Source organism: Aotus nancymaae, unplaced genomic scaffold (assembly GCF_030222135.1).
Source record: "Aotus nancymaae isolate 86718 unplaced genomic scaffold, 86718_ANA_hifiasm-v0.15.2.pri h1tg000030l, whole genome shotgun sequence".
NCBI lineage: Eukaryota > Metazoa > Chordata > Mammalia > Primates > Aotidae > Aotus > Aotus nancymaae.
This window is the reverse complement of record NW_026988443.1, coordinates 27,826,639-27,846,986: the sequence shown is the minus strand read 5'-3', so window position 1 is coordinate 27,846,986 and position 20,348 is coordinate 27,826,639. Positions and strand designations below refer to the sequence as shown.

Genomic DNA, 20,348 nt, shown 5'->3' with positions numbered 1-20,348 from the left:
TCAAATGGAATTTCTATTTCTAGATCCTTGAGGAATCTCCACACTGTCTTCCACAAAGGCTGAACTAATTTACACTCCCACTAACAGTGTAAAAGTGTTCCTGTTTCTCCACATCCTCTCCAGCATCTGTTGTCTCCAGATTTTTTAATGATCGCCATCTAACTGGCATGAGAAGTCCAGAGGTAGGCAGGCCAGGTCAGTAGGGTGGCTCAACAGTGTCATCAGAGACCCAAATTCCTAAATTCCTCCTCTGCCATTCTAGCACGCAGCTCCCATCCTTGATGTCACCCTGTGGAGCAGAGTGATTCCTGGGACACAATGCTTTCACAGCCAAGCTGCAGGGCAGGAGGAGGAAGGCAGAAAGGACAGGGTACCTCCTGCTATGTCAGCTCTCCTCAAGCAGGTGCCTTGGAGCCCTATTCACATCTCATTGGCTAATACTTACATACAGCTGTGAAGGAGGCTGGGAAATGAAATCTCTTATTTCAGGCAGCAGAGTCCAATCAAAATTTGTGGTTCTCCCGGTACACTGATGATGGGGATGTAAATTAGTACAGCCAGTATGGAAGACAGTATGGCAGTTGCTCAAAAAATTAAAAATAGAACTACCATATGATCTCCAAAGGAAATGAAATCAGTATGTGGAAGAGCTACCTGACCCCCAAGTTCACTGCAGCATTATTCATGATAGCCAACATGTGGAATCAACCCAAGTGTCCATCAATGGATGAACTGATAAAGAAAATGTGGGCGCGGCACACTGGCTCACACCTATAATCCCAGAACTTTGGGAGGCTAAGATGGGCAGATCACTTGAGCTCAGGAGTTTGAGACCAGCCTGGCCAACATGGAGAAACCCCATCTCTACTAAAAATAAAAAAAATGTGAAAAATTAGCTGGGCATGGTGGTGGGCACCTGTAATCCCAGTTACTAGGGAGGCTGAGGTAGGATTGCTTGAGCCTGGGAGGTGGAGGCTGCAGTGAGCTGAGATTGTGCCACTGCACTCCAGCCTGGGCAACAGAGTGAGACTGTCAAAAAAAAATGTGGTATATACACACAATGGAATACTGTGTAATCTTAGAAGGAAATTCCATCATTTGTGACAACATGCATGAACCTGGAGGCAATTATGCTAAGTAAAATAAGCCAGGCATAGAGATACAAATACTGCATGATTTCAATTATATGTGGAATCTAATACAGTCAAACACATAGAAGCAGAGAGTAGAACGGTGATTCCCAGGAGCTGGGGCTGGGGAATGCGGGGATGCTGAGGCAGAAGGATCACTGAAGCCCAGGAATTCGAGGCTGCAGTGAGCCATGATCCCACCACTGTGCTACAGCCTGGGTAGCAGAACAAGAGGATGGTCCTCAACTTGTAAGAAAGAAAAAGAAAGAAAGAAAAAAGAGAGAAAGAGAGAGAGAGGGAGGGAGGGAGGGTAAGAGAGAGGAAGGAAGGAAGGGAGGGAGGGAAAGGAAGGAAGGAAGGAAAAGAAAGAAAGAGAAAGGAAGGAAGGAAAAGAAAAGAAAAGAAAAAAGGAGAAGAAAAGAAGAAAGAAAGAAGAACATAATCTCAACTGCTGACCTGTGGGCTGAGCTAGAATAGCACAACAATAAAACAATCACTTTTCATTGTTGTCATATTTTGAAAAATACAGTTTAGTACCTAAATTGTCAGAGGGTACAAAATTTCAGTTAGACAGGGAGAAGTTGTTCAGGAGATCTACTATATAACATAATAACAATGTATTGTAAAATTGAAAATGCTAAGAAAGTAGATTTTAAATGTTCTCACTACAAAAAAATGACAAGCATGTGAGGTAATGTATATATTAATTAGCTTGACTTAGCCATTCCACAGTGTGCATATCTATTGAAATGTCATGTTGAGCACCACAAATATATATAATTTTTATTCATCAATTAAAAATTAATTTTTTAAATTGTGGTTCTCTTACCAGCGAGGAAAGAGAAACTGAATGTCAAGGGGAGGCCACCAGCTGTGACGCCTCACGTGCCCCCGCTTCAGTCTAGTCTCTACTCAGCAGCCAGAGTGGTCCTAAAATGCAAGTCGGATTGTGTCATTCCTAATCACAACCCATTAGGCTGGAGAAAAGGAGAGGATCAAGCATTTCTCCCATCTTTCCGGAATGGACTGTAACTCAGGGTAGCTGAAAAGCTGGTGAGAGAAAGTTTTGGTTCTGTTGTTGTTGTTGTTTTTAGAATAATTCCAACCAGTAAGTGCAAAATAAATTATGGAATTTGAAACTTAACCCTCGGTGATGCAGGGAATGATCTTTATTGGATTCTTGACCAAAAAGAAAAAAGAAAAAATTAAACGAATCTAATCAAGGCTACAGATCTATCAGTTACAGGCAAAGGGGGAAAGGGGCCATTCTAAAGGAAGTGATGGAAATAATGAGCAAATCTTGTTTGGATCCTGATTTAAGAAAACCAATTAAAAAAAACACTTTTTCTTAATTGTGAACCATTGTTGCACTTAGTATACAATGTTGTTGTTTTTTTTAATCAACATTTTTAAAGCTGGTTTTTAAAAATCAAGATCCAAACTATCAACTGGATATGTGATGACATTAAGGAGTGACCGTGCTTTTTTAGGCACGATCATGGTATTGTGGTTTTGCTAATTTTTAAAAAGGCCCTTATCTTTTAGAGAAAAATAATGAAATATTTACAGATGAAATTACATGCTGTATGGGACTTGCTTCAAAATCGACTAGGGGAAGGGGCAGGACAGATGAAGCCAGACTGGTCATGTGCTGAGATTTGAAAAGCTGGCTGATGACAGTTCATTATGCTGTTCTTTCTACTGTTGCATATGAGGAAAATAAAGCCTTCCATAATAAAAATATTTTAAGTACTTTGTGGTTGCTTCCTATCCTGCTTTGCATGGCTTCTAAGATCCTTCATGAGCTCACCTTCTGCAATCTCATTTCCTACCATGTTTCCAACAGCTTTCTCTGTTCCAGCCCCACTGACCTTCTTGTACTTTCTTGAGCCTGCTGTCAAGCTTGTTTCTGCCACAGGGCCTTTGCACTTGCTGTTCCTGCTCCTAGACAGCCCTTCCCTCAGATATTTGCATGGCTTATATTAGTTCTCTGCCCAGATGTCACCAGAGGAGTCTCCCCTTGATCCATGTATCAGAGAAGTATTCCTTGGCCTTACTTTTGAAAGAAAACAGAGCCCTTATCATTCCCTACCCTCTACTATGTCAATTTCTGGCATTAAATTATACATATTTGTTTGTTTGTTGATTCACTGTGAAATGTAAGCTCCATGAAGGCCAAAGCTTGTTCTATTCTCCATTGGATCTGGCTCAGAAAACTGGTGCTGGTAGAGAGTAAATGAAAGAATATTATTCATTTTTAATATCGTCTCTAGCTACTATACTATCAAGAGTTTTTCATAAAGAAATTTCTTTGTCAACTGATCACAGAAAAAAAAGTTTACAGAATTAAAAAAAAAATTTCCTAAAATCCTTGTTAGCCTTATTATCAAATTATATTTATGAAGTCCATAAAGCTAAAAGGTATTGATATGACTATCTGGAAATATGAAACAAAAGAAAGAGAAACTTCTTAGAGAAGACTTCCTAGTCATCTTAATTGAAATGACAAGGAAGAAAGTTAACATCTAATATATTCATGATACAAAAAGATATTTGAGCCCTTTTTACATTCTCTTATCATCTGTAGGTCAATCTCAAGTCAAAGAAACTTCTTTATATTTTCTTAGATTAACTTTTACTTACTTATCTCACTCCACAAATACTTAACTGCACCCTTTCTATGTGTCAAGCCCTGTGCCAGGTACTGGGGCTACAGGGGTAATCCAGATAGAACTAAGGAGAGTGAATTTCAGGCAGGAGGAAAATAAAATCCTGATCATTATTTTTGCCAACAAAAGTCATTGATTGTGGGCAATTTTATGACACCTACATTTAAATTCAAATTGCTGGCACTATAAGTTTTATTACTATTGTATACATAGATAACATAAAACATGTTTGCATTTTCTATTCTTCTTGGGCTATGGTTTTTAAATTTCATAGTGACGAGTTGGAAAAACCATTCTGACAACAAATTAGACATTTTCTTAAACCATAACTGAGCCACCCAGTTGCATCACTTTCTTCAAAGCTTGCTGCCACTTCCATATGACAATACATTGCAAACAGATGGTCTAAGTCCAAGGAAGGACTATGTTTTGCTTTCCTGCGAAAGCCTAATATTTTTCATTCTCATTTTAATGGTAAAGATACAAATTTAAGAGGTCAAGAAAAATGTCAGGCTTTAGAAACCTATAGTGTTATTTTATGATGACATTAACTATTATATTTCTACAGTGTATGATATGTACACTAGGATTATTAGATTAATAACATATCCAATCATTTTTTTTTTAGTCTGTGTGAGGAGAGATAAGGAAAGCCAAAGTGAATTTGCTGCACCTGTTATCTGGGCATTTGGCATTCTTAACAAGTTCCATCCCCCAGGCAGCCAGATTAATAGATGACAGGAAGAAAAATGTAAATTGCATTATCATCTTCGACGTGCTAATATACATGGGTACTGAAAATCCAATTGAAAGGGGACCGGCTTATTAACTGTGGCATGCTGCAATTTACATATCTCACCCTCCAGATGTGAGGACGGTAAATGAGAACGGAATGTGCTCAGATCAGCAGGGGATAAGAAGGAAAAAAGTATGTACTTTGGCTATCAATTTTGCCAAGTGAAGAAACAGTGACACTTAGTGAAATGAATGACTTTTACTTTTCCTAAAATAAATCTGGCTCTAGCCACTCGTTGGCTGCATTCTGGAGCAGCCCGAAAGACAGCATGCCTAACCCTAGCAGGTCATTCTGTGCATGGCCCTGTTGCCTTTCCAACAGTGAAAGCAAATGTAGATACTGACTACGCCATCATCAGTGTTAGCTAGCCAGCAAACTGAGAAAACAACTCTGTCTTTGGAAATAAATTATACAGAGTTTAGAGCCAAGTCCAACGCAAGATCTTAATGTCTCTAAAACTGCATAGCTGAATTTCTCACAGGTAACCATTATCTTCACTATGTCTCCTCAAACATGCATGTAGCTTTTGATAACTTTCAACTATTTAGAAGTAACAGTATAACAACATTTAACTTAGTTAATTTTTAAAATTAGGGGTTTCCCAATAGACATGCAATGCTGGATAAATGGAATGGTAAGAAGGAATGAAAGAGCTGAGAGTAAGATAAACAGCCACAAAACACAGTGAAGTAATAATCCTCACCAGAAATGTTAGCATTTCATATTGGTAAACTATGTAGCAACAAACTTTAAATAAATTTCAACTATTTCTTTGCTGGATAAATGGTAGTAAGTCTCTCTCTTCTTTTAGCTTTTGATTATGGAAAATTTTAAACATACACAAAGAAGACAGATTAGCACGACAAACCTCAATGTACCCATCACTCAGACTGAACAACTCTTAACATTCTATTATTCTGATTCCCTCTATACCTCTATCCACACCCTCCCTCTTCTATTGTTACATAGGTTTTTCTTTTTAGGTAAAATGTATGTATATATTGAAAAGTACGAATATTAAATGTTTTGACAAATGAATTCAGCCATGTAATCCTCATGCCAATATAGAACATTCCATCTCCAGAAAGTCACATGTATCCTCATGCCAATATAGAACATTCCCTCTCCAGAAAGTCTCATGTATCCCTTTTTCAGTCAGACTAGGTGCAGGTACAATGATACTTATCCAACAGAAGACATATTTTTTCCAGCACAGAAAAAAACTAAGGAAACCCACCTCCTGAAATCCAGTATGCTTTGTATTTCAAGCTGCACAAAGGCTTATAATCAGCTTTCTACAGAAATGACGGTGTAGGAATCTCATACCCAAAGTAAGTCCAGACACTATTCTCCCCACAAATAGTATTCAGATAGACAGCCTCCAGAAAAATTGAGGACTTCAGCAATATGTAACAAAAAGCCCTACATCTGGAGTTATCTTTTTATTTATTTCAGTAGAACCTCAAACAAAATTATAGTTTCATAAATGCAACCCAAGATATAAATAGTAATACTACAAAGTGGCAAAATTATAACTAAGGTATTATTAGAATGGAATTTTTAACCACTCACCACAAGGAGTATGTACTTAACAAATTACATTAAATTCTCTTTCCTTGCTCTCCAGAAAAGTAACAACAAGCGCTAGTAGAGGGAATACTGGTAATGACACTGACAGCAGCCGATAGGTATTAGCAGTGAGGAAGCTAGTTCTGACTCCACTGTGCTCTATTGATTCCAACCATAACAGTGTGACACAGATAAGGACACCTGCTATGAACATGATACACAACCTGCATTTTGTTCTGCATATTTCAGACTTGTTCTCTGTCCTCACTCCTCCAATCATGCTGGTAAAATTCTTTTCCTCACAAGTCCCCATTTAGGCCCACAGAGAATAAAACTTGACCAACAGTTCTACCCCCTGGAGAAGGGCTGGGGAGGAAGCCTCCATCCTCAGGCCCCCATACCTGCTCCATCCCTCCTAGGAGAAATTGGAATTTCTATCACTGAGGAGAGTGAGACTGGGCTTCATTCCCCTCCCCACCGCTGCAGTGGTGCTGAGGGAAAATGGCCTCCTTTTAGACTGCAGGCTCTTCCTAGACTGCCTGTGGCTGACAGGGTGAGAGGCCAGGCAGGCCTCTGCTCTCAGCTCTAGCTTTACCATTACTGAGGCAGATACTATGATATTATGTTTGAATCTTGGGTTTCTTTCGCAAACTAGTTATAATCTCGGGAGGAAAGTCCTAACCAACTAAGACCCTAAACTTCCTAAAAGCCAAAATCTTTATCCTTTGTCTCAGCACTCCTCTCACAAATAGTACCACCTACGTCACCATCAATGACAGCACCATCACCATCTATACCACCGTCACCATCACCCATCAGTACTACCAATACCACACCATCTACACCACCACCGCCACCCATCAACACTACAAATACTAACACCACCACCACTACCATCTACACCACCATCAATGACAGCACCATCACCATCTATACCACCGTCACCATCACCCATCAGTACTACCAATACCACACCATCTACACCACTGCCGCCACCACCCACCAACACTACAAATACTAACACCACTACTACTACCATCTACACCACCATCAATGACAGCATCACAACCATCTACAGCAGCACCCACCACCCACCAACACTACGAATACTAACAACACCACTAACACCACCATTAGTGACAACAATACCACCACCATCTATACCACCAACCACCACTACCCACCAACACTACTAATAGTAACAACACCAGTACTGACATCAGTAACACCACCATCATCCACACCATCACCACCATCAATATTACCAATACCATCAACACTACCATCACTACTCACCACCACCACCACCCTCCAGCGCTACCAACATATCACCAACACTACCAAAACAAATATCAACACCAAGACCACCACCACCACTACCACCTTTGTAAATATTCAGAATTGAATTGCAATCTGCCAGTACAAGTATCCAATTTCTTGCCAGTCCTGGTATTACCTTGTTCTCCTCTGGAGTAAAGAGGATTCGGAATACGGAGGGCACTCCAGGAGCCACTTTGCGGCTAATATCTTTGGGGCTGATTACTTTAAAGTAAGGCGAACTTTCCTCCACAACTTTCACCAACCTCGGAATCTGCAGGGAAACACATGATGAACATTGTACGCATGAAAAAGCAGAGTTAAACACAGACTGAAATCTCCATCAATTACTTACTAGACGTGTCACCTTGGTCAGGTCTGAACTTCAGTTTTCTCAAGTATAAAAGGAGATGATGGTAGTACTTATTTTTATGCCATATAAAGTAAGCACCCAATACCTTTTAGCTTTAATTTTTATTAACATTATTATTCTTACTTATTTTTATAATTATTGAAAGTCTTTATTCATTTTTAAATTAAATCATTTAAAAGTGACGATCTTCAAGGGCTAACTGCTTAATCAGCTAAAACTCACCCACATAACAGAGTTAAGCTGGATTTCCCAATATTTGATCATTTGAGAAGTGCTATGAGAGAAGAAGTCACACTTCCTGCACCCCTTCAATGGCCCATCTACGGCACATGACATGCCACTTCATCCTCGCAATAACCTTTGAGCTTCATTATGACTCCCATGCTACAGACACTGCCCAAAGCAATGCAGTTCCAACAAGCAAAGGTGCTAGGAGTCAAGTCCCAGCCCAGCTCCACTCCGCCTCTCCATGGGATGGTCCTGAGTAAACACACCACAAAGCAAGAGCAAAGAACAGCAGGATATCCCCCAGGCCAGTCTCAGAACAGCTCCCAACTTCTGCTGGAATATGAACCCAGATTAGTCTGACTCTGGAGTGTGGGTCCTTATCTTTGTATCCTAAGTAAAATTATGAGTGTTCTGGCTTATTCTCATTCTGTGTGTGAGAGAGAGACACACAAAAATAATAACCTGACAGGCTCTATCTTTTCTACCTCATGCCAGTGAGGAAGCAAATAAAAGGTGAATGACACAGAAAGCATTTCTTGGGGCCCTAGATCTCTCCCATCCTTCTCTATGAGACTGTGAACTAAGGAAGCAGAGGAGCAGGTATATCAGCCACCGAGTATGAGGGTCCTGGAGTCACTAGACGACAAGTATGCCTCACCTGGAGAGAACTGTCTGCTTGCTGGTAGCTGGATGTTCCTGGGATGGGACCCTCTTTCCATGTGGCCAACACTCTGGCTGCATCTTATCAAGAGGTGTTGGGTTATCCATGAGAACTGAGTGTTTGGCAGACAAAACTCACACATGCCCTTTACCCCAACTTGCTATTAAACAACCACTGATGACCATTTCTTGTTTAAGGTCAGAGAGGGCTGGCCAAAGGATGCTTTGTACTGTACCATTTTAGTAGTCTAAAAATATCTCAGCCAAAGTCAAAAAGTAATATAGAAAGGGAAAAGAGAGTCAGAAGAGAGAACCGAACTGCATGAAAAGATAGAGTCCTTATGTCTGTGCAATGCTCCTCTTCTGAGGTCTAGGAATATAACCTTGTGTACCTCGGGTTCTTTTCCTTCTCTTTCGCTTCTGTCCCATGAGCTTATCTTACTAATGCTACTGCAGAAAAGAATGAAACAGACCATTTTCTCCAGAGTCTGGCTTTGCTGTCACTAAACCACCCATTGATCTCTGCGAGGCATCGCTGATTCCCTTAATGAGCTGCTGTACCAAATATAACTGCAAGTCTTCCCATTTTCTGGGGATACTTGCATAGTCTTCACTTATTTTGTTTTGTCTTATAGCTAGAATTGTTTGTCTTCATATTCTTAGACCCCTGAAAGTACTCCTCCTTGTCTTTATAATCAGAGTTTCCCATTTCTCCAATGCTTTCCTCCACATGTGATTACTTTTCACACTCAAGTGTGCTTCATGCTGAACTTCTGCTCTTTTCTTGAAATAAACCCTAATTTATCTCTAAAGAAAAAGTCATTAGGCTGGAAAAGAAATCTTCTGTTGCAATTACAAAGAGACAAGATACAGACAGCGAGAGAAGCCTTCCAAAACTGACTGTAGACAAACTCTGAAGGCTATCTACTACAGAAAGAAGAAGACAGAAAATAAGGAAAGATACCTACATTTTTTAGAAGTGAAAAGAAAGGTTTTTAAAAGGCACAATTTGCAGAATATAAATATAAATGCTCAATAATGGCAATTCTTATGAGTAGAGTTTATACCTTGAATTGGGGAAATGGTGTCTCTAATGAAGATTACATAAACATTAATAGTAATTTCCCTGTCTTAAACAAAAACCTAGCTCAATTTTTCATACTTGAGAATCCCATGACATTCATCTGGTCAATCCTTTAATCCACAAAAGTTAGTGCACATGTTGAGAGTTCACTACTTGTTAGGCACTGGTTAGGACTCAACATATAGCAACAAACAAACAGACATGGCTTTGTCTTCCTTAAGCTTATAATCAAAGAACACGTTTCCATACTATTTTCCTAAGTCTATCGAATTAAAGAACTTACCAAAGATCTTTCCAGATCCCATTTTACTTTCACCCATTTTCATATATCCTGGAAAAGTTCACCCACCCCAGAGAACATACTCACTTTGTCATTGTTCCTCAAAATCAGTGGAACTTCATAGACTTCACAGGGAGTGTAGTTCTGGAATATAATTTCTGATGGAAAGGGCTGGAATAATGCCTGATCCAGGTCAATTCCTGAAAACTTCAGATGAAAGAGCAAATTATTGTTATAGTCACACATTGCCAAAAGTGACCGGGGAAGATAATTAAATACTACATAGACCTGTGGATATTAAAACTAAACATGGGAAATACCCAAAAAAAATCCATACCCAGGTACATAATTATAAAAGCACTGAAATCACAGGACAAAAGAATGTGTGAAAGAAACTGGAGGGAAGAAAAAATAATAATAAACTTTCAAGGAGCAAAAATACATGCCTACTTTTCAACGTAACACAAGTCAGAAGGAAGAGGAATAAATTTTTTTAGATCATGGAAAAAAAAAAAAAAAAACCTCTGCAGGCATAGTATTTTTTACCTGGGACAAGTGCCTTCAAAAACAAAATTTGAATAAAGACATTTTCAGAGAAATAAAAATTGGAAAATGTTGTTGCCAACTTCTAAAGGAAATACCAATGGGTCTTCTTTATGGAGAAGAGAATTTATCTTAGAAATTCAGAGATCCAGGAAGGAAAGGAGAATAATAAAGGGGTAAATATGTGGTTACTCTCAATGAATTCTTATCATACAAAACAATAATCAAAATAACAAGCTTACTAATAGGATGTGTGCACTAGTTGGGCACTGCACAACAGAACCAAATTGGACTTGGCCCCCTCATTTCCTGTTCTATTTCGATTTTCACAAAGTATTTGTTTTTTATCCAACCAATCACTGAGAAGCCAGGTTTGTAAAGTATGACATCATCAAAGTGAATATAGCATCATCTAAGGCCAAAACTACTAATTACCCAAGCTAGTAGCCTGTTTAGCATCCAACCGATTTTGGGTATTGCCAGGTTTCCCTTGAAAATTTAGACTATCCCATGATGCCCTGTGAGTTCATGGTTACACCCTGGAGCATCTTGGCACATAGTTTGAAAACTGCAGCTGTAAGTATCCAACTTAATAAGTTAGAATAAACAGCAACATAAACCCAAAGAAAGAACAAAATTAGCATGACAAAAACAAGAGAGGAAATTAATGAAATAAAAGCAACTGTACTATGAAAACAACAAAGCGAAATTCAGGTCTTTAAAATTGACAAAATACCTAGTGAGTCTGATCAAGAAAATAAGACACAAGGCACAAAGAACAAATACAAAGAATGGAAATAGGAATATTACAACAGAACCCGAACTCAGTAACAAGATAATAAATATTATGTAAACAACAAAGCGAAATTCAGGTCTTTAATATTGACAAAATACCTAGTGAGTCTGATCAAGAAAATAAGACACAAGGCACATAGAACAAATACAAAGAATGGAAATAGGAATATTACAACAGAACCCGAACTCAGTAACAAGATAATAAATATTATGTCAATAAATGTGAAAATATAGATAAAATACAAAATCCTAGAAAAATACAATAAAAATTTATCAAAACTGGCACAAGAAGAAATAGAACATCCGAATAGCTCTAAAACTATTATAGAAATTAGATCTGTAAACAAAAACCTTTTATAGAGAAAACTCCAAACCCAGATAGCTTTACAAGCAAATTCTACCAAACATAAAAGAAACAATTCAAGTATTATAGAAACTGTCCCAAAGAAAAGAAAAACAAAAAATGAAATGTCTCCCAACTCAGTCTATAAAGTCAGCATAACCTCCTTTATATACCTGAGAAAGACACTGAGGGAAAAGAAAACTATAGGCCAATCTCACTCATAAACCATAGTTAGATAGACAGATAGATGAGAGACAGAGAGAGAGAGAGGGGGAGAGAGAGAGAGAGAGAGGTGTAAACTGAAACTGAAACCGGCACTGTATAAAAAGGATAACACATCATGTCCAAGCTGAGTTCGTCTCAGAAACTCAAGGTTATTTTAGTATTAGAAATCAAACAAGAAGAAACGAAACTGTCATTTTCCCCAAAGTAATTGTTTATTCTGAAAATTCAAAATAACCTACAAATAAATAATTCTAATAATTATCTTATTAGAATTAATAAGTGAATATTAAGGTCACTAACTATAAAGTCAATAAACAAAAGTCAATCCTATTTCTCTGTATTGGCAATGAACATTTAGGAAATGAAATTTATAAGCAATATTATTTAAAATAGTATCCTAAAATGTAAAACACATTGAAATAAATCTAATGAAGGATGTATAAGACCTTCATCCAGAAACCAAAAACATTATTGAGAGAAATTAAGGAAGATCTAATTGAATTCAGGAATATACTATTTTCATGAACTAAAAGACTCAATAGTTTAAGGATTTCAAATCCTCTCCAAATTTATTTAAAAGTTCAATGCAATCCATTAAAATAATTTCCAGCAGGTTTTTTTTTTTTTAATGAAAAGACTGATTGAATTTATATGGAAATGCAAAGGACCAAGAACAGACAAGATATGTTTGAAGAACAAGATAGGAGGATTTGCTGTATCAGGTAGCACAACACTATAATTATATTATTACATATCATATACTGTTACTTACCACAGTAATTAACATAATGAGATATTAGCACAAGATTTATCATAATTAAGATAATGAGATATTAGCACAAGATTGATCATAAAAATAAATGTAACAGATTAGAAAGCCCCAAAACCAATTATTAAATATATGGTCACTTGATTTATGACAAAGGTAACATGGCTAATCTATTTCTCACATCATAGGTTAGTTTTCTTGATTATATAAGTAGAATAATACAGTATATACTCTTTAATTTTTGGCTAATTAAATTCTGCCATGAAGCAATCAGTCTTAACTACATCATTTCGCCATAAGCTCAAAGAACATAATGGAAAAAAAGATTAAAGAGCACAGAGCAAATATTTAAGAATGGAAAGAAGTGAACAGTTAGGAGAGATTAAAAATTCATGTCTTCATTCAATAAATATTGAGTTTCCAACATGTGCCAGGTTCTTTTGTGCATGCTGAATATACAGTGGTGAACAAAGCCAAAGAAATCCCCTAACCTCATGAAGCTGACGTTCTTGAGGCTCAAGTGATCATACAAAAAATATAGAAATATATAATATAAAGTCAGTAGTGAAAGGTTGTGAAGAAAGCTAAAGCAGGACAAGGAGACAGGGGAATGGGAGGTGGCTTCTCTTTTAGACAGGCAGTCAAGAGAAGGCCCCTCTAAGAAGACTTCTAAGTAGAGGTCTGAAGCAAGTCATGCCAAGGTTTGAGAGTAGCACTCCAGTTAGAAGGGCAAGCAAGCGCAAAGTACCTCAGGTGGAAATTGTCTCTGCGTGTTTGAAGAGCAGCATAGGAAAAACGCAGTGAGAAGAGAAGGAGAGGGAGAAGAGTAGAAGGGAAAGAGGTCCGTGGGGAGGCAGAACTAGATAGTACAGGACCTTAGCAGTTATGGCACTGAGTTTAGATTTTATTATGAGAGTAACGGGAAGTTACTGGATGGTTTTAAACATGGAAGTAGTATGTTCTTTCTGATTTACATTTAAAAAAATCACTTACCGCTTTGTGATAATGGGGGCTGGGGGAGAATGAGATGGAAACAGGGAGGCAATTTTGATACTCTACATAATGGTGGCTTAAACTGGAATGGCGGTGGAGAACATGGTGAGAAGTGGTCTGATTAAAGACGCATTTGTGAAGGCAGAATTTATAGCACTTATTGGATCACAAGATGTAACAAAAAGAGAGGCATCAGAGATACAACTCCAAAGTGTTTGGTCTGGGAAAACAGATAAGTAGGGGTATGAAAAGCAGGAGGAAAAAGACAAAAGAGGAAAGATCAGGCTTTTAGAGATGGAATGTAAAGCTCAATTAGATATTAAATATATTAAGTTTGAGCTGCCGACCATACATTGAGCTGACTTTTGTGCTTGCTATCCCTTTTAACTGGAGTGCTGTTCTCAAACCTTCGCATGACTTGCTTCAGATCTCTACTTAGAAGTCATCTTAGAGGGGCCTTCTCTTGGCTGCCTATCTAAAAGGGCAGCCACCTCCCATTCCCCCATATAGTCAGGGGATAGACTGTGGCAGGAGACATAAATATAAAAGTAATCATCAAAAAGTAGAATTTAAAGCCTTTCTTCCTAGAAGAGATCACTTAAGGAGCGAGTTCAGAAGAGAAAGAAGTTCAAGTGCCAAGTAATAAGAGCTCTAATATTTAGTGATCAGAAATGAGTGAATAATCCAACAAATAAGCAAAAAATCAAATGAGTATACCATGTCAGATACAAGTGAATAAGAAGGTACAAAAAGTGACGCTCACTGTGTCAAATGCTATGAGACAACATGGAAGTGATATGTTTACATTTTTAAAAATTACTCTTACTGCTTTGTGATAACGGGGGCAGAGAAAGTATGAGATGGAAACAGAAGAGCTATGTCAGTATTCTAGACAATGGTGGTTTAAGCTGGAATGGTGGTGGAGGAAGTGGTGAGAAGTGGGATTATTAAAGAGGTCTGTTGAACCAGGTCTGGTCTGGTAAAAAATGAAGCATAAAAAACACATATACATAACTCAAAGCAAGGGACACAGAGGTTGGCCTAATGAATGTAATGACAATGAAATGGAAATGAACAGAAAGTTACAAATAAATGAGAGAGGAAATGCAAGCTGTAAAAGGCCAGACAAAGAAGGTCCAACATATTCATAATTGAAAAATGATATGAAAAAACACTTGATAATTCAAGAAAAACTTTCTGAAAATAAAATAAAGGCCCACAGTATCTAAGGAATAATGTAGTGGTATCCTAATACTGAACTTTAAGTAAAAACAATCTTTGGGCACATGGGCTAAAAGATTAATTTATAGGGGGAGAAATTGAGCTGGCTTCAGACTTCTACATACCATCATTTAAAGTCAGAAGGTTGTGAGGAAAATGCCTGCAGAGCTGTTATGAGAATTTGTGGCCCAAGAATTTCATAAGTAACAAATCTGCAGTTCAGTATAAAGGCAAGACACAATGTTATCAAACACATAAAACAAAGAAATACAGTCTTCATAAGCTCTTCTTGAAGAAATTAGATGACTAACACCCATCTAAGAGATAAATGGTTAAATTTACAATATAAATTAAAAATAACCAACTGAATTAAGAGGAGAGGAGACAATATGTAATGGAAAGTGATCTGATTTCCTCATCCTTTATAGCAGTCAAAACACATTATACACACACTAGTAGTACACACGAAAAATTCCTCATAGCATGATTTGTGTTATGCTTTCAGAAAAGAGGAAATGGCCCTTAATTAGAATAAATGTCTTGGAAAAGACCATGTTCCCTCCCTCAAATTTAGAAGATGGTTGTAGGGAACAGACAAAACAATAAAAAGCTAGCAATGCTCAGAATGGTGAAGTTTATGCAAATCCTAGACAAGGGAAGCAATGGCGTAGCAGTATAAGCAGACAAGCCTCAAAGACTCATTCTTCATGAGGAACGTAACACTGAAAAACTCTCAGGAATTTTCAGAGGAAAATTCTGGGGAACTCTTTGAGAAGAGGTGAATCTTCAGTAGCCCAACTATTGGAGGTTCATACCATAATTTGTGCATTAAAAGTAAAGGATATAATTTTAGAAATTAATTAATAGGAAACCAGACCTTTTATAATCATATGCTCCTAAAGCCTAGAATGTATGGTTTACATTTGAATACAGAAACATGACAAAACTGCTATTCTTTAGAGACTGAAAGGATGCATGTTATTGGAAATGAGCCAGAACAGACAATGAATGCCTACTTTAACAATTCCACCTCCTTCCTTTCTAGAGGGTAGCTCAGGTAAGGAGAGATTATTTGTTAAACTAAGACAATAACTTAATTGGGCTTGACTAACATAATTCTTAGAATTACTCCTAACCTGTGTAAACCATAGTGTCAAATAGTATTCGGAAGTAGCTAAAAAGTGTGACTAGTCAAAAGTTATTTTAAAAGAGGTTTGCACTTGTTTATTGCAGTCTTCACCACACCGTATCACAGATATATAGATATGCAGAGGCAGAAAAGGAGGATTGAAAACAAACCCAATAAAAGATTAGGTAGCCAAGAAACAAATTTTACTTAGTTATTGTTCTGGAATTTTTGCATTGTGCCAAGGCCCACTTTATATGCAAGTATGACAGAAAGCAGTTACCTTCTGATGTGTTGTTTCTCCCATATCTAAGAGTTCAATGATCTGTGGTCGGCACATCAAACGTGTTTTTGCTAGTCTCTGCTCGGTGGTGAGGGACATTTCCTTTAGGAACTCTGAGGGTGTCAGCTAGAAAGTAAAACAATAAGAACCAAAGATTCATAAGTGGTTGTACTGAAAAAGTGTTTTCATAAGTACCAGTAATGAATAATTTGTGTTAGCAGCTTTCAGGGTAATTCTGGAATGCCACTAAGTTCCCTTATAAAATATTTAAAATAAGTAAATTATGTAAGAGAAATACTCATGCACTTTTGAGGTCTTTGCACAGTAATGTAAAATGACATGTGGTTTCTGTTTCCTCATGATTTTGAAGGAATCACACAAAGGAACCTGAGGAAAAAAGTCTAAGAAATTGCACAGAAACATGTCCAAAGAGCTTACCATTTATGCTCAGAAGAGGCATCTGAGCATAAAACTCTCAGTTTGTAAAATCACTTAAGGGCTTCAAAAATAAGGAGTTTGAAATACCTCTATTTCTCAAATAACATTACAATATGCAAACAAAGCTTTTGAGTGTTTATTATATGATGTTAGAGAGAAATCTTATAAAATTGTAAAGGATATAGGAACTGTGACTCCATCACTTAGGAATGAGTTTAAACTTTAGAGACATCATAAGAGCGCATTTAGACCTCACTTTGAAAGAGTTCTGAGCTAATCAGCAGATCCTACAGCCAGTCACATTCGGACACCCCAGTAAGAACACAAATTGCTTTTACCCTTTCCAATGTTATGAGATAAAAATGTAACCTATCATTTAAATAAAACTAACCCAACAAGGAATTAGTTACCCAGAACCAATGATAGTTACTGTGGTTATAGAATGTTCCTATTTTATGTGCAGGGAGATTATGATCATTGGCAGCTACATAATGCTTAAGTATATGCCAAGAATTTTTTTTTAACATGTGAAGATATATAACTTAGCTGATTTATTTTGCCTTGGGTTAAATACAATGTACTTTAAGAATGCTCATTTTTCTGCAAATTTTATTTCTGTGATTGAATCTATTTAAATGAAGGTATATTTCTAATACAGCTTTCAACTTGGTTAAGTTTTTATTTTATTGGAACCCAGATAAGGATAATAAAATGTTAACAGGTGTCAGCTATATTGTGATTTAAATTAAAATAATTAGGTCTTAAAAGCAAAATGCCAGTAGTTTCTTTAAATATATACCAACAACCACCACAAAAGAGAATAATGATTGATTTTATTTCTCTAGTTGGAATGCAACTTAAGATTAGTTTTTAAAATGTAGTGAATACTATCCCTGGCACTATACATTTTTACTAATATTTTCTATAGCATGTGGTTCATAATTAAATTATCACCAATCATTATAAATAAAGTTATGAATAGGAAAAATACATATTTTTTTAGATACCAATTAGTCATTATTTTAATTGTCTGTTTTCTAAAAATATACAAACAAAAATTACTCTTGCCAATCAGTAGGTAGTAAATTATTACATTGAATCCTATGAAATTCTGATATTTGACTGTTTTTGAACCAAATGACAGTTTTTCATGGTGGTACCTAATATTTAGAAAATCTTAACAGTTCATTTGTAAAGTCTTACTTCAACAAGCCTCTACTTTGAAGTAGGTATGCAATTTCAAAACTTCTCAGGCTTTAAAAGGTACCTACACTCTGCAGAAAGCTACTATTACTACTAAATTGATATTTATCAGTCAGTAATTCTGTTTGGCATTCTGAGAATGCCAAGTAGCAACTGTCATGCTCCTAAGGAGACTGCATCAAGTATTTTACATATTAATTCCCTGATACATTACCATTTGGTTTACTTCTTCTTCTGTAACCACCTTTGGGCTCAGGGGTGGCAAAATCTTGCTTTGAAATCCTTTGAACATATTGACCAATCCCATCTGAACAGCCCCCATGGACTCCTCAAGTCTTCTACTTGTCATTTTTATTAATTTTTTTTTCTCACCTAAGAGTGAAAAAAGAAGTCTTAGAACAAATACAGTTAATTCCTGAATACAGGTCAAAAAAATTTTTTAAGCTTTTTCAAATACAGAAAGGTTTAGAAATACTGATCTTCCAAAATCCGAATGCTTGAAACAAACACCTTAACAAAGGATTCTATTCCATGTGACTAGATTTGTCCCTCTCCCAACATCTAGAATCCATTTTAGACAGAATAAGGAATTCTAGACTAAGCTCAGGAAGACACAGAAATACAAATTGCTTCTCCATTTTACCCCTTTTTTCTTCCCAATGGGAAAAACAAACATTGCCCAATAAACATACTAAATAGTTCAATAATTTATCTACATATTTGAATGCTCTCTCTTATGAGAATCAACACTTCAAACAGAATAAACACAAGGTTACAGGCCTTCACAGCTGGACAGAGACTCAAAATAGCATGAAATGAGATGGGGAAAGGAAATTTGGGGGAAACATTTTACAGTCCTAAATAAGCCAGTAAACAGCCACCCAGTATCTCTGAATCAAAGAAATATGGCACTGCCTTTTGCATATTCTTGCTCAGACTTCTAGCAGAACATTTGCAATTTCAGGAAACCATCTATGACTAGGTAGGCATTTTTATTTTTATTAATAGCAGGCTAGGTTATCCAGTCCTTGGGCTAAAAAAAGAGAACTAACTAAAACTTTTTGATAAAATGTCAAATTAAAAACCCTAAAACCATTTAAAAAAAACTCACAAGACAGTAAGGAAGTACCAGACCAAGACATAAGGGGAAAAGCTGTATAAAAGAAAGTATATTTGAAGAAAAATATAATAAGCCACACTGAAATAAAGCAGTAAAACTCCCAAGAAAATGAATATGAAATTTTAAAAAAGGAAAAAGAGGTCATTATGACAGAAAGCTTCTAAGATGGCAATCAATGAAACAGAAGACAGTCAAGGAAGATCCAACATGATATAATTGGAGCTCATTAAGAAGAAAAGAAAGTAATGGAATGAAACTAATATTGTCCTACATTTGAACAAGCTGATGAAAGCTCAGGAGTTCCCTCCTTTGGTACCAGTGGAAAGTTCAAACAACACAAGGCCCAGAATGCATAAAAACTATTATTATAGCCCCACCCTTAACTACAATAAAAGCCAATCTAGTATATTTTCCCTATTCTCAAGTTATTTATTTATTTTTTAAATATTTCTTCCCAAAAAGAGGAATTCCATCTTTTTTTTTTTTTTTTTTTTTGCCAGGGTTTTGCTATGTCGACCAGGCTGGTCTTGAACGCCTAAGCTCAAGCAATCCTAGGCCTCCCAAGCCGCTGGGACTACTGGCTTCAAGCTACTTTTGAACCTGCTTAGGAGCCTGCCCTGCTCTCACAGAAAGCCCCATTATGTGAACCATAACCTTTTCATGTCTTCCAGGTGTATGAGTGGCATCACCACTCTTGACATCTAAAACAAACTTTGGTTGGGAAGCCCATTCTGTCACAGCTGGGTGGTGAAAACAACAGAAGCAATAAAAAAGCATAGATTGTGGTATTGATTTTAAGATAGATTAAAAAAAATCATTAACAAGACAGAGTAATATTTTAGAGTGCTAAATGCCATAATTCAAAATGATGATGTAACAGTTATTATTATCTATGCACCAAAATAGCACAAAAACCATCCATATAAAGTAGAAATTATGGGAGATGCAAGGAGAAACAAATACACAAATAATAGGATATTTTAATAAACTGCTCTCAGTAAGACCTGTTAGGTGGACAAAAAATAAGTAAGACCATAAAAGATTTGAACGACATAATGCATTAAATAGGTTTAGGGATATATATATCAAACATGACCTCCTAATAACAGAAAATATGCCTCCTCGGCTGGGCACGGTGTCTCATGCCTATAATTGCAGCATGTTGGGAGGTTGAGGTGGATGA

General features: G+C 36.9%; 1 protein-coding gene across 1 annotated transcript in view; it reads right to left on the bottom strand.

The window, feature by feature from the left end:
• Positions 1-20,348, bottom strand: part of HYDIN (HYDIN axonemal central pair apparatus protein) — a 490,708-nt gene that overhangs the window by 370,642 nt on the left and 99,718 nt on the right. Inside the window, exons 2-5 of the mRNA XM_064383265.1 lie at positions 18,260-18,417; positions 16,405-16,530; positions 10,194-10,313; positions 7,621-7,755 (exon numbers count right to left, since the gene is read on the bottom strand). Coding sequence (XP_064239335.1) covers positions 7,621-7,755; positions 10,194-10,313; positions 16,405-16,530; positions 18,260-18,417 — 539 coding nt within the window. The remainder of the gene's footprint in view (positions 1-7,620; positions 7,756-10,193; positions 10,314-16,404; positions 16,531-18,259; positions 18,418-20,348) is intronic.